This window comes from Tachypleus tridentatus, chromosome 13, assembly GCF_004210375.1.
Source record: "Tachypleus tridentatus isolate NWPU-2018 chromosome 13, ASM421037v1, whole genome shotgun sequence".
Taxonomy (NCBI): domain Eukaryota; kingdom Metazoa; phylum Arthropoda; class Merostomata; order Xiphosura; family Limulidae; genus Tachypleus; species Tachypleus tridentatus.
This window is the reverse complement of record NC_134837.1, coordinates 176,995,146-177,009,307: the sequence shown is the minus strand read 5'-3', so window position 1 is coordinate 177,009,307 and position 14,162 is coordinate 176,995,146. Positions and strand designations below refer to the sequence as shown.

Sequence of the window (14,162 nt, the reverse complement as noted above, 5' to 3'; positions counted from 1 at the left end):
CATGTAGATTTAGTGAGTCTTCACACAAAATGATAAAAACCTTGTAATCCGAACACTATCAAAAGATTCCAAGTTTACTCCTGAAGAAGAAAGGTCCACCTTTCGAAAGAGCTTGGGTTATAGAGTTTTATCATTTCTTATTATTTAATTATTCTTTCTAATTAACTTCCATTGACTCAGTGGTAAACATAGGGGCTTATATCGCTAAAGAGTGGGTTTCGATACCCGCGATGAGAAGAGCATAGCTCTGACTTATATTGTTTTGCGCTCATCAACAAACAGACAAATGTTTTTATGGCCCAGCAGGGCCAGGTGGTTAAGGCGTTCGACTCGTAATCCGAGGGTCGCTGGTTCGAATCTTCGTCACACCAAACATGCTCTCCCTCTCAGTCGTGGGGCGTTATGATGTTCCGGTCAATCCCACTATTTGTTGGTAAAAGAGTAGCCCAAGAGTTGGCAGTGGGTGGTGATGACTATCTGCCTTCCCTCTAGTCTTACACTGCTAACTTAGGAACGGCTAGCGCAGATAGCTATCGTGTAGCTTTGCACGAAAGTCAAAAACAAACAAACAAATGTTTCTAATTATACTTGTTTAATATGTATTTTAATAAGACTTATGGTAAAATTTATTTTATAAAATTATTTCCCTGAAAATCGCCTCGAGGGGTCACCTGTTTTGAAGACTCACACCACAATACAATAGTGTGTTCTCTGTCAATCAGTAGACACTAAAATGACATCACATTAGGAACGCTTAACATTGCAGTTTGTACTATTGTGACGTCACTGGAAATTACGTACATCTTGTTTATAAATATAATACACTCGATTATATAAACACATTGTTAAACTACATAAGTTATTTGAAGGAAGTCAAAAGAGTTTTAGTGAATACTTTGTTTCTGTTCTGTTCTTATTTTGTAGATGTCATACTAATTTGTTGATAATAAATGCTCAATCAAACGAATGTACGTGGAGGTGTTGTTTACTTCAGTGAAGCAGACACAGTTAAATTTCCTAGCTGTTTTTTTTTTAAATGAAGAGCCTGTTAAGATATGCAACACACCGTGCGTTTTCACCTGATTATTTTAATATAAACACTTTTATTTCACATAGTCTAAGCATCTTTTGCTTAATATGACGTCCAGAAAACGGTTAAATTGAGTTTGTTTCTAACTGTTTTTGTTCCTTTGTTGTTCCAAAGTGATTGTACTTGTTCTACCCATGGATATGCTAGCGCTGTCATATACGCAAACTAATATATCACATGTTTTCCACTATCTACATTAATTAAGAAATGTAAAAAGAAAAGTACACACCCATCATTTGCCAATCTTATTCAACAAATGGAGTCACTGATATAACTCTGATCTCACTTAAAATCACCGCCTATCCACAGGAAACATTACACGTCGTTTAATCATTGATGTTTAATTGACACCTCCTTCCTAATACGCCCCCACTGGCATAGCTGGATGTCTTTGGACTTATAACGATAAAATCCGGATTTCGAAAGAACAGAAGACACTGTGTGTAGCTTTGTACTTAATTCCAAATCAATCAACAATCAGTCAACGAATTCGCGTCAGAGGCTCCTTCGTTCTAGTATTAGGCCATGAAATTGGAGGGTGAGAGAGTGAGTTTCCGTGATCGGAGATCACTGCTAATTGCTTTACTAGCAGTTGTTATGGAATAATCACTTTAATGGTATAGTTATCGATTTCATCGTGGTTATTGGATAATGTTGTAATATTCTGCAGGAGATTAGCAATGTTGACAATCAGTTCGGTGCAGTAAGTGAGAAAGAAGTTGCAGTTTACCGGAGACTGGAGTTGCATGCTGTTATAACTTTCACATGTATTAAAGGATTTAGGATTATGGTTTCTACCTATGTTACCATGTACTTGTAACTTGTGGGAAGAGGGGCACAAGAGTTGGAGGGATAATAATGATATCAAGCATTTTCTCTATGCTATTTAATTGTGCGTTGGGTCATGTTATCGTTATTAATTGTTACCAGGTTATTTTCAGTAAAATGATACAGCAAACTGTCATTTGAATTCGTCATTTAGTATTCAAATCTCCATTTAGTATTGTATTGGTGTATTGGTTTTATATATATATATACATTGAAGAAAATGAACATTTAGTTGGGTAGCGAGGGAGGTGTACATAGCTACGAAGGTTGTTAATGATTTGTTGGTAGATTTACTTTGAAAAATGATGAACTCGTTGTTACAATCGATGTTACACGGTGGAAATGATATTTTAAGGCTGTTATGACAAAGAATTGCTATACCAAGTTTGTAGGAACTTTTGATTTCTTGATCATTTTATAACACTGTTGAAGGCAATATTTGGAAACAGACATTGAAACTCATTGGCGATGTTGAGCTGTCTGAAAATACTAAGTAGACTCTCGATAATTACCGCAGGAAGTATTGGTGGTTTCTCTGCTTGAGTCGAGGTTGTTGTGATGATTGAGAGACGGTAGTCTCATCAGAATGCAAACGAGCTGATGTGGTTGACTGAGGGCTGATAAATGGTAATTTCTCTTTCTTTTCGGCAACTTGTGTGAAGCTGGTCGGGTTGAGATCTGTGGCGTAAAATAGGATTAATCTGATGGTGTGTCAGTGTTGATTATTATTATATCCTGATCAGAGCTAGAACTAATTCGCTTAACTCTAAAACACTGCTTTAAAATAGATATCTAAGCAACATTCGTAACAATAACTGACACCTAGTATAAAATTATTAAACATATATAATAATGATGAACATAAAAGATAAACTGATTACGTAAATGTAATAAACTTAAGGAGAATTCAATTATAGGTTTTATATACAGAAAAACAAATAAAGAAGTTCTTCATATTTGATATAATACATTATAAAATTAAAGGCTTAACTTTACATTGAAACCTCGACAAATAACATATTTTGTGTCTTTGACAAGTTTTCGCTTACTTAAAATTAAGCACAAAGCTACACAATGGGTTATGTGTGCTCTGTCCACCATGGATGTCCGGTTTTTAGCGATATGAGTCCGCAGACACTTTGATGAGTGGTTTCCATGCAGTAATGAGTGTTTGTGTGGTTGTTGGCTATTGTTTTGATTAATACCCACTGAAGGTCCATTGTCTTTTTCTTGGATGGCAACATTTTCTTTATTTTTTTTCTGTTGGTGTTTTTACTCTGTCTATTATTTTTGCATTTTTATGTTTATTATGTGGTTGTTTTTATGAACGTGAAAAGCTATAGTTGATGTGTTTATATCATAGTTTTTAATACCTCTTTGATGTTTTTGAGCCTTACTTGTAACTGACGTTTAGTTTCCATATTTTATTTTGACTACGTTATGAGTCTTAAAAACATAACTTTGAAACCTGATTAAAATGAGCTCTTTTTTTTTAATGCAAATTAACTATAGCTGTCCAAAACCTGCTCGAATTCTAAATAACAAAGCTTTATCCGAATTATGATTGAACAAAACTATACAATATCAAAAGCAAACCTCTTAATTATAATTTTCTCTCTGTTGCAAGGTTGGTAGAAATTATATTCACTAGTAAGCCTAACTTCACAAACACATTTCAACAGAAATGGCCCGGTGGTTAAGGCGTTCGACTCGTAATCTGAGGGTCGCGGGTTTGAAAATCCGTCGCACCAAAACATGTTCGTCCTTTCAGCCGTAGGGACGTTATAATTTTACGGTCAGTTCCACTATTTGTTGGCAAGAGAGTAGGCAGTGAGTTGTGATGACTAGCTGCTTTCCCTCTTGTCTGACACTCCTAAATTAGGGACGGCTGGCGCAGATAGCCTTCTTGTAGTTTTGCGCGAAATTCTAAAACAAACAAACAAATCAACAGAAACTTTGAAACTAATATATTCCTAACTTATTTACAAGGCTCTACTAGCTTAATGATCTCTAACAAACATGCGGAACGAGTAATGTACTAACCAACTGATGCATTAACTTTCATTTTATAATTCACTGACTGACACTGAACTGATTAACTAATACCGTACATCAAAATGTTTGATACAAATTAGGGATCACGTAAGATACTAGTAATAAATTAATTTTCCTTGCTTTGAAAATTTTTTATTTTCCTCGTCAAAAAACTAGAAATAATGCATTAGAAAAGATACTGTTTGTTTGTTTTTGGAATTTCGCACAAAGCTACTCGAGGGCTATCTGTGCTAGCCGTCCCTAATTTAGCAGTGTAAGACTAGAGGGAAGGCAGCTAGTCATCACCACCCACCGTCAACTCTTGGGCTACTCTTTTACCAACGAATAGTGGGATTGACCGTACTCGAGGGCTACAGCCGTCCCTAATTTAGCAGTGTAAGACGCAGCCCACCGCCAACTCTTGGGCTACTCTTTACCAACGAATAGTGGGATTGACCGTCACATTATACACCCCCACGGCTGGGAGCGAGCATGTTTAGCGCGACGCGGGACGCGACCACGCCTTACGCGCTAGGCCAGCGACGCGGGCGCGACCCTCGAATTACGAATCGCACGCCTTACGCGCTCGGCCATGCCAGGCCAGAAAAGATACTGTGTGTGTTTTTCTTATAGCAAAGCCACATAGGGCTATCTGCTCAGCCCACCGAGGGGAATCGAACTCTGATTTTAGCGTTGTAAATCCGGATACATACCGCTGTACTAGCGGGGGGTCGAAAAGATACTAAAAAGAACTCACGGATAAATTTTTCAGCTCTAGAGGGCGATAATAGGATTATTTAGAACACCAAAATGGATGACAATGTTGAAATGCGTGAGAAACCCATTCCAGTTGATGTTAAAAGCCTTGATGTTACTTATTCTAAAAAATCTTACTGTAGCGGGAAGAAGAAATGTAGGTACTTAATATTTGGCGTAATGTTTACAAGCGTTTTTGCATTAAGTTTGTTTTGGTATTTTTGTAGTAGTGAACATTGTGCACTCGGAGTAACGTCAGTGAAATTACATTGGCCAAATATGACTTCTTTGAAAACTAAAATAAGTAATATTCGTTTAGGTTTCTCTTCAGAATTTGCAGAGAGTGAATCTCTTATTCCGTCAGAGATACTTGATCAGAATGACTCAGAAAAGCTAAATGGAGTTGGGTTTACCATGGATAAGAAGAAACAGGTACCTCAAAAACGGTTTGAATTTAACATTAAAGGGTCTGACGTCATAGTTTTCCTTCACATTCAAAATACAGGAGGAAACTTATTTGCACGACATTTAGTCGAAGATTTGGCTATTGAAAGCCCTTGCGTGTGCAAGAAAAAACGGAAAATGTGTAAATGTTTCAGACCAAACAAACGAAGCTCTTGGCTTTTTAGCCGCTATACCAACGGCTGGAAATGTGGTGTGCATCCTGATTGGACAGAACTAACCAGCTGTGTTGATAAAGTTATGGATGAAGAGGAAGGAAGACCTGTAAAAAGGAGGTACATACATTAACATATAGAATAAATGTTGTATTCTGTTTGTGTGTATGAAACTTACAAGTTACACTGTCTACAGACTATTAACTTAGAACCTGGCATGACCTGGTGATTAGGGCACTTGATTCACAAGTTGAAGGTTACATGATTTAATGCTATCACTGAATATGCTAATCATTTCAACCATGGGAGCATTATAATGTTATAGTTCGTACTATTTTTCATTGGTAAAAGAGCACGTCTAGAATTAGTGTTGAGTAGCACTGAATGGATGCCATTTTTCTATCACTTCTAAGTTAGTGCAGGTAAACCTTGTGTTGCTTTGTAGAAAAGTGAACAAACAAACCATTGATTTAACATTAACATGTATAACAAAAGTTCAGTTTAAACCATGCATGTTGATTAAAATAATAATAATAATACAGGGTAAGAGTGCTGAAGTTAATGTTGTATTTCTTGTCATTCAAAAAGCCTTTCATAAAGCAGGGCAGGGATAGATTTTTGCAATGTATTCTGCATGTATTTACAGTATGTAATACTTGTATTCTGCATGTATTTACAGTATGTAATACTTCTACTATTGTTCTTGCAATTGCAAAAAATGTCACTTAGCCCACTAAAATAATTTTGATTTCAAAATTGTAAGAATGCTTTTTTTATTTTTGGTCTGGATATCCTGCTTTATAACACTCATCATGACTGAAATTTAATGTCTGTTCTTTATTAATGAAAAAAACCTTTGTGGAACACTTCAATCAAATTCTGTTAAAAAGGGAATTTTATGGATAACATTTTCTTATTTCTGAAATTTCTCTATACAGTTTATTCCCATATATTTAATATTTTAGAGGAATTGGAATCCAAATTTGCAAAAACAAAATATATATATATATATTGCAAGTTATCAGAAATGGGATTCCAGACTGTGGTTGTGAGTTTCTACACATGTCACCAACTATTGTCCCCTCTGAAGAATCTTATAACAATATGTCAGCCACACTGCAGTATATCTATTATATGCAATGCTAATAAGGCTTTTTTGCCTAATATCAGGACTCATTGGTCTCAATGGTATATGACTGACATAATAGTGGTACAAACATTATAGACATTATCCAACTGAATAAGTAAAACTGTTAGATGTTCATAGAATTATTTAAAAAATAGAACCGTGGATTCAAAATTGGCTTTGTGCAAGAAATAGTGCATAAATCACACAAACGTGCATGCTTTTTTACACTTAGGTTATGTTTATACATAGATTTTTGGTGTTAAAATAGTAGCATCATATAATAAATTATGCATTATGAAATAATGTTGCTTTATTTATGTAGTTTATATCTTATGAACAGAGAAAGACATCATACTTAAAATTATTTAGGAAGAAATCTTCATAGAGTATACTCAATTTACAGGTAAATATAGATAAGGTTTTTTTCTACCCCATAGTCAATCAGTGTTTGTTTTATTCTTCCTTTGCATTTTCATAATTTATGATGTAATAGAAATGATTATGAGCTGGTTTTCTTGGCTTGATGACAAATTTAGCATTATAAGTTAGAATTGTTCTTGAGAATGAAGAATGATGTAGAAGAAACTGTAGGTTGTCACATCATATTTGTCAAGTAGGTTTTAACATTACAGTGTGCTTTTATTTGACTATGGAACTTATACTGAATATCCATCCTTTCTCTGGTTGTACCACAGACAAATGAACTGGTATACCAGTTGGTAACTGGTAAAACTGGCAAGGTGTTTAATGGGTGTTTATTTTTAAAGTTGAAAGCTCATTTTGGTACATACCTTACATTATAACACCTTGTTTTTTTAACATTAAAAGGTGCCTTTTAAATTTGACTCTCATGTTTATTGCAGAATCACTTTTAACTTTAATAAACATGTCTGTATTATTTGGAATATCTTGCACTTTGTTGATGTAATTTATTGCATTTAAAATCACAGTCATATTACCTTTATCTGGTTTAGCCTGTGCTGAACAGAGGTTTTGATTGGACAGTTTATAGGAGCATCTGCGTATTTTTTTCATCTTGCCTTTGGACTGAGTGATTATAATGTCCGTATAATTTTTTGAAACTTTTAAAGCCTGTGTTTTTAAATTGCTTAAATTATTGTACTTTTTTGTTGAGGAAAAATCTTATAACATTTTGAGGGCAAAACCAGGAACTTGAGTTTAAACCAGTTCAGTAGTTGTGCACCCATTTTTAAACATTTGTCATTTAGGCAGTTGTTGTAAGAAAGTTTCAAAGTCTTGAAACTCACTCTTTAGTAATTCTGTTAGAAGGAATACAAAACTCTAATCCTTTGGTTAGGACCCTTTTCCTCTTATGATACAAATGATAAATTATGAATATCATCAACAGGGTTTCTAAGAAAGTGTACCCCTATCTGTGCTTTTTGAGGTCATTGATTCTATGCAACTGTTTAACATTAATCTCCATTAAAGCTTTATTATCACAGATGATAATTAAACATTCAAAAATATTTTTTATCTTTTTCAGTTTCTCAAGAACTTCAAATTGTTTATTTTGCATTTTAATTTGAGAAGCTTTATCTCTAATTTCTGAGTAGAGAAATTTATGTTAAGATGGTTTTTATTCATTAGTGAAACATTGTATGTTGCTAGCAACCTTAAAATTGAAGTAATTTTGGTATAAGATGTTCAGTTTTGTAAGTTGGGAGAAATTTTTCACATATACAACAAATTTTTGTGCAATTAGAAATGAACTCCACCTAGTTTATTGGCACTTTGTAAAATGTTCCTATAATATCTGTAAGGCTTCTTCATGTAGAAAACCAGAAAGCCTACAAAACTTCAAAATAAGTGTTATGATTGGAAGTGTTAGACCAATTAATGTGGGAAATATGTGAGAAGATGTGACACACTGCAATCTGGTCAGTGAAATATTCTAGAAAGATTACAACTTAACCCCAAATTCTTTCAGTGTAAGTTTCTGCTGATTGGCTAAAGTAGTTTTCCCAATGCTGTTGCATAAAGTAATTAGAGAATACTGCCCCTCTTAGACACCAAAGTGTTGAAGGGCTAGTATTGGTAACTTAAAGACTGTGAAAACTTTTCTATATTTACTCCTTGTTTGTAAATATAAAGAAGTATGATGGAATTGAAAACTGATGAACAGTTGTTAGATGAGGTCATCCATATGTTATTGAGAATATGAAAAAGAGAAAGTACTGACTGCATTGCTTTGTGATAGATTGTTTGTACACAAACTGAAGTGTAATGATAGATATTTCAAATAACTGAATTACAATTTTATGATAAATCTGTATGATATGTGCATTTTATTACTGATAAATTTTGGAAGCAATGCAATTGAATTAATAAAGGATATAAATAGTAGAAAGAATGATAAAGTTACATCTCTTACTTTTGTGGTCAGTGATAATTTATAATTTAGATATTAATTGAAGCTATCAGTCACTTTTATTTACTCATTATATAGTATTGATGTTGTAGTTAGTATGATATGAAATAAACAAGAATGACAGAACTCTGCTTTAATTAATGGTTATGCTGTGTCTGGTGTTCTACAATACTTCTTGTTGAAGCTTTTAACAACATTGATGTTCTAGTAAAGAACAGAATAATGTGTCTGATCTTCTTTTAGTTTGTCTAAAATAGACATTTCTGTCACATCCATTTTGCTAAGAGTGATAACTTCAGAATTTGAAGTAAGCTCATTGAAGACATCTTTTCATATAAGGTTATCTTCATATTCATATAGATAGATATTAGTCATCTAAAATTTTGCTGGTTTGTCTGTAAATTACAGTTGTTGTTTTTTAGGCCTTGCATGTTTTATTGTTGTCATTTCAACCTGTGGCTAAATTCTGCAATGATTGAAATGGTTATTACTTCAATGATTATCTTGATTTTATTGTAATAAATATGTGTTGATATAAGTGTGTTTATATATTCATAGGAAATGAAAACTTGATCCTCATTGTTAACTATGTTTAAATAATGCACTTATTTTCTTTTCTTTAGGTATTTTTACATAACAGTTCTTCGAGATCCTGTCACACGTTTGCTCAGTGAGTTTTGGCACGTTCGAAAAGGCTTGGGCTGGAAAGCTTCACGTCATTGGTGTGGTGGACGTGAAATAACTACTAATGATGTCCCATCCTGTTTCACTGACAAAGACCTGAGTAAACTAACTTTATCTGATTTCTTGTCTTGTCCATCCAACTTAGGCCTGAATAGGCAGACTAGAATGCTTGCAGACTTAGCTCTTGTTGGGTGTTATAATTCTTCTGTCTTATCTAAGGAGGAACGTGAAATAGTAATGTTGGAAAGTGCTAAAAACAACCTTCACAAAATGGCATTTTTTGGTTTATCTGAGTTTCCAAAAATGTCTCAATATATTTTTGAAGCAACATTTGATTTGTATTTTTTAGAAAAAGATGATAAACAGAATTCTCGTAACTCCGGAAAGGATAAGAATGAAAAAAGGGCTTTGTTACACAACCTAACGAATGCTCAGATTGAAAAAATCAGAGAACTAAATAAGTTAGATTTGGAGCTGTATCAGTATGCAAAGAAACTTCTCTTCTACAGATTCCATTTTCTTAAACGCACTGATCCGGAATTTGAAGATAATTTTAGTCTTGCAACAAGAAGCAAACTTTCAAATGTTAATTGGGCAGAGAAAGAAGATCAAATTGAAAGCATTTTAAAGTAATTTTCATAAGAAACAGGAAACTTGTCATGTATATGAATGAAATATTAGTAGAGTTCCAAATCAGACACACATTATCTAAATCTATAAGATGACCTGAGTGTCAAAAATATACTTAGTAAAATATCAGAATCTTTTTATGTATGAGATTAAATGGTCATCAGCTACTTATAAGGCAGCATAAAAAGCAAGTAAAATATCTGAATTATCAATTACTCATTGATTTTTAGAAGTTCTTTAGAATGTAATTGTCAACATTACATAAAGGCAGCATGAAAAGCAAATGTATAACCAGTGATGAAGCAGCTATTTGCTCTTTGAAAGTTGACTTATTGGAAAAGTGGAATGTTTTAGATAAAGATTAATTCTCTGCAAAAATGTGTGTCCCCTAATCTTACCTTTCTATTTCCACCATTAAATATGATAGAGATGTATCAAGTCCCTTAATATTTTCAAACACTTCACTCAGATTCTCTCTAACTACTTTCTGTTTTCAAGAGAAAACAAGATGTTTTTAAAACCCATATGACTCATGATTTTCTGGTCAACTAGCAACAGCTGGAATTTTCAGCACTATTTGCAACATACAAGTAAAATAAAAATGTGCATGTTGTGTACTACATGAAGATGATATGCATGTAATTGTGGATTACTAATCCCATACTGGTTGTTGATAACACTAATACACATTGTTAAAACAAAAACCAACTAAACTGTTATTTTAGCACAAATATTTATAAATCTTTTTAAAGCAGTGTTTCTCACTAGTCAGAAATGTTTAATATCTCAAAGTATGAAATAAATATAAAGCTAAAATATAAAATGTAATGGAGATAGTTTACTCTTTCTGTACAAACTATATAGCTTTAAATTCCACATGTACCCAATTTCATCCTCTAAAACTTCAAAACTGTAAGCAGTCCACAGCAAGAGGAGCTGCTGTTTGGGTATTTGAAAACTTCATTAACAAATAATTTTCTCTTTTATCTGTGAAACTAGCTAACTTTGATAATGTTCCCCATTTCTCTGTCTTAAAATTTCTTCATTTTATAATTTGATTGTTGGTCTTCTGCATAACATTATTATTGCTTATTTTCCAATTCCAACAAAAAGTTCTGGGAATTATGATTCAGTGTTATATTTCTTTATCCTGTACATATTTTAAATGTCTTTGGTGTGGTGTCATACATTCCTTAATAATATGGAAAGCCTTTTACTATTCCATGTACTATTTACTCTTTGTCTAAATTATTTTCAGAAAAACCCAATATTTTAAATTAATAAATACAATCTGCACTTGCTTTTCGTTTCATGTTACACTTCTTGCCATTATTGTTTTCTAATAGTGTGTTATTTACTGCATTTAAAAAAAGGTGTATCAGTATATGTTCACAGATACACGATGCATGTTTTAAGAACACAGACTGCACAATTAATGTTAGTGAATTATGAATAGATTTTATGTGCAATTTGTAAAAACCAAATCCAGGGTAGTTAACCATATTTATTAAAGCATAGTAAAAATACAAATATTTTTCAACAAAGTATTTATGGTGGTTCCTTGTTATTAATTATTATAATGTAGTGTATGACCCATTCATTGTTTAAAAATGTGTGTGTGTGAACTGATCAATATATTTTACTTCTATTGCTATTTAAGTTTCACAGACATTTTCACTGTGCACACTAAATTCATGTACGAGACAAAGCTATATTGTTCTTAGATATACTGTTTAGGGTATGAAACCGAAGTAAAACTCTTAAGTGCTAACAGTTTTGTTTCTTTGTTGTTAGCAGTAAGTTGAATTTTTGGAGTGGATCTGAAAAAGGATGAAATAATTTTGTTGTTTATGGGTGTAAAAATGTTTACAGAATTGACTTTGTTTGAGAAAATCCGTTGTTATAATTAAACAAATTCATAAAAATAACCAACACAGATGTGCTATTAAAAATTTGCAACTTACTTAAAGGGAACCAAAAGTTGGTAAACACAAAACTTTGTTATGCTTTAACTTTTGAGCCTTCATTTACAGTGTATCTATTTATATATTAGATTGATGGTATTAAAAAGTTATAAATGTATGATAAGTAGTATGTATTTTTTGATGTAATGAATTTAAACTTTTGAGCATTAATCTCTATTCCAATAATGTTTAGCTGAAGTACTTAAGAAAAACTTTTTTTAAAGTTTGCTCATTGTTACTCTATGTGACTAGTCAGGAAGCAGCAGTGTGTTTATTTTGTATCATGTTCAGTCTGTACATAACATAAAGATGGAATCAGTTATTTTCATGAAAGAATATTGTATTATGAAAAGTACAAAATATTAGCAGTTTTTAAAATATGAAAATGTGAAACTCAATGCTGTACCAATGTTTGCTGTATGACATACATATATCTGACACCTCTATCTCATTAGTTCACTTTGTTAGTTAATCGAGCAATTGGCAACTCCCTTCAGATTGTCTCCATGTGCAAGTGCACTGTTTACACAATCATGATGCAAACTTGATGAAATTGGACCTAAACCTATCTAGGCAATTTTTTTTCATTCTGTATGGAAGTTATACTACCACAGGTTAATGTGAGTTTATGTGTAAGAAAGGGAAGAACTTGATTTTGTCATTTCACATTTAAACAATAATGGGTTGTTTGGGCAGTTTTAAATACATACATATATATAAATATTATAATTCATAATAACAGTGATGGAAAACAAGGAATTTGTTCCTGTAGTAAGACACAAAAAAGATAAGTACTGTAACTGTAAGATGCATACATAACACTTAAATATTTTTTTTGTTTTGAGAAAAATGAGAAATAATTTTGTTGTTTAGGAAGAACTTTTGAAGCATATACAAATTTTGAAATTGCTAATATAATGGTTTGAAAATATATTAAAATATTTCATCTTAAACTAGAATTTTGTTGTGTTGGCTAAAAGAACATTAGAACCTATTATATTCATTAACATTATACTGTAAATTTTGTTTAAATTTTGAAGCTGTTTAATATAACCTACATACTGATAATAAGATATCTAGCATAAAATATTTTCTGGCTCAATTTTAATTATTGGAGATGGAAACAAAAAAAAAAGTAATTGGCTAGAAACTGTAAATATATTTTTGTAGCTAGCTATTTTGATGTTCTAGTTCCACAGTCCTGAGAATTATTTGTCCATGATAATAAAGAAGTGTAAATTCCATTTAATGTACTTGAATTAAGTACAATAGCATTAATAAGCTCAAAAAAATTGAGAGCTATGAATAAACAGTTGTGCAGCATACTTTATTAGTAATTGATTATTAGAGAAAGAAATGTTAGCGAGAGAGAGAGTAAAATCTTTGCACATGATGTCATAACCGTTGAACATTGAAAGATAATTTATTCCTTCTATGAAGGGAGATTTTGTGCCTTCCGTGAGAGGCACTAACCTGGATGTGAATGTATTTCTGTCAAGTGTAGTTTCTTGTATTTTATAGATATTTGTCATTTTTGTGTGTTTTATCTTTAGACTTATGAAGTCTACTGCTATATTATAAAAATGCAGCTCTGATACTCAATAAACTTTTTAAAAATCTACTTATTTTGTGCCAATTTTGTAGTTGTCTAGAATGTATTTTATTGTTAAATTTATATTAATTTACATTATTATAGGTAGAAATTTTGTAAACATATATATTTGAACTCTTAAAAATGTATGTAAGGCTATCAAATAAAATTTATGTAGAAAAATCAGTTTGTATTTGAAGGTAATCATGCTTGATATGAAACATACCTTGGTAATGGTATAACAGTTTGAATAACACTAATTATGCATCCTATGTTGAAAAAAATATTTGTGTTCAGTTATATAATAGTGTGGTCATTAAAAGTGAACATGATATTTTTTTATTTATCTATTTCATTTATCTTTTTTTAAGGAAAAAGAAATTAAACATTTATCAGTGTTTTGTGGACCAAGATATCTTATTGTTGCTACTTAGTATAAATTAAATT

At 32.2% G+C, this 14,162-nt stretch overlaps 1 protein-coding gene across 1 annotated transcript; it reads left to right on the top strand.

Annotated features, from left to right (window-relative positions):
• The first annotated feature begins 4,732 nt into the window (after window positions 1–4,732).
• Window positions 4,733–13,898, top strand: LOC143237229 (heparan-sulfate 6-O-sulfotransferase 2-like). Its single transcript, XM_076476249.1, has 2 exons — window positions 4,733–5,445; window positions 9,470–13,898. The coding sequence occupies exons 1-2, from the start codon at window positions 4,763–4,765 to the stop codon at window positions 10,161–10,163; spliced, it is 1,377 nt and encodes a 458-aa protein (XP_076332364.1). The 5' UTR covers window positions 4,733–4,762; the 3' UTR covers window positions 10,164–13,898.
• Window positions 13,899–14,162: the final 264 nt, after the last annotated feature.

Bases quoted from the DNA above. Each gene is read 5' to 3' on its own strand.
- LOC143237229 (XM_076476249.1), top strand. From the start codon at position 4,763: ATGGATGACAATGTTGAAATGCGTGAGAAACCCATTCCAGTTGATGTT. The intron at 5,446-9,469 runs GTACATACATTA...TCTTTTCTTTAG, and splicing joins GGAAGACCTGTAAAAAGGAG to GTATTTTTACATAACAGTTC.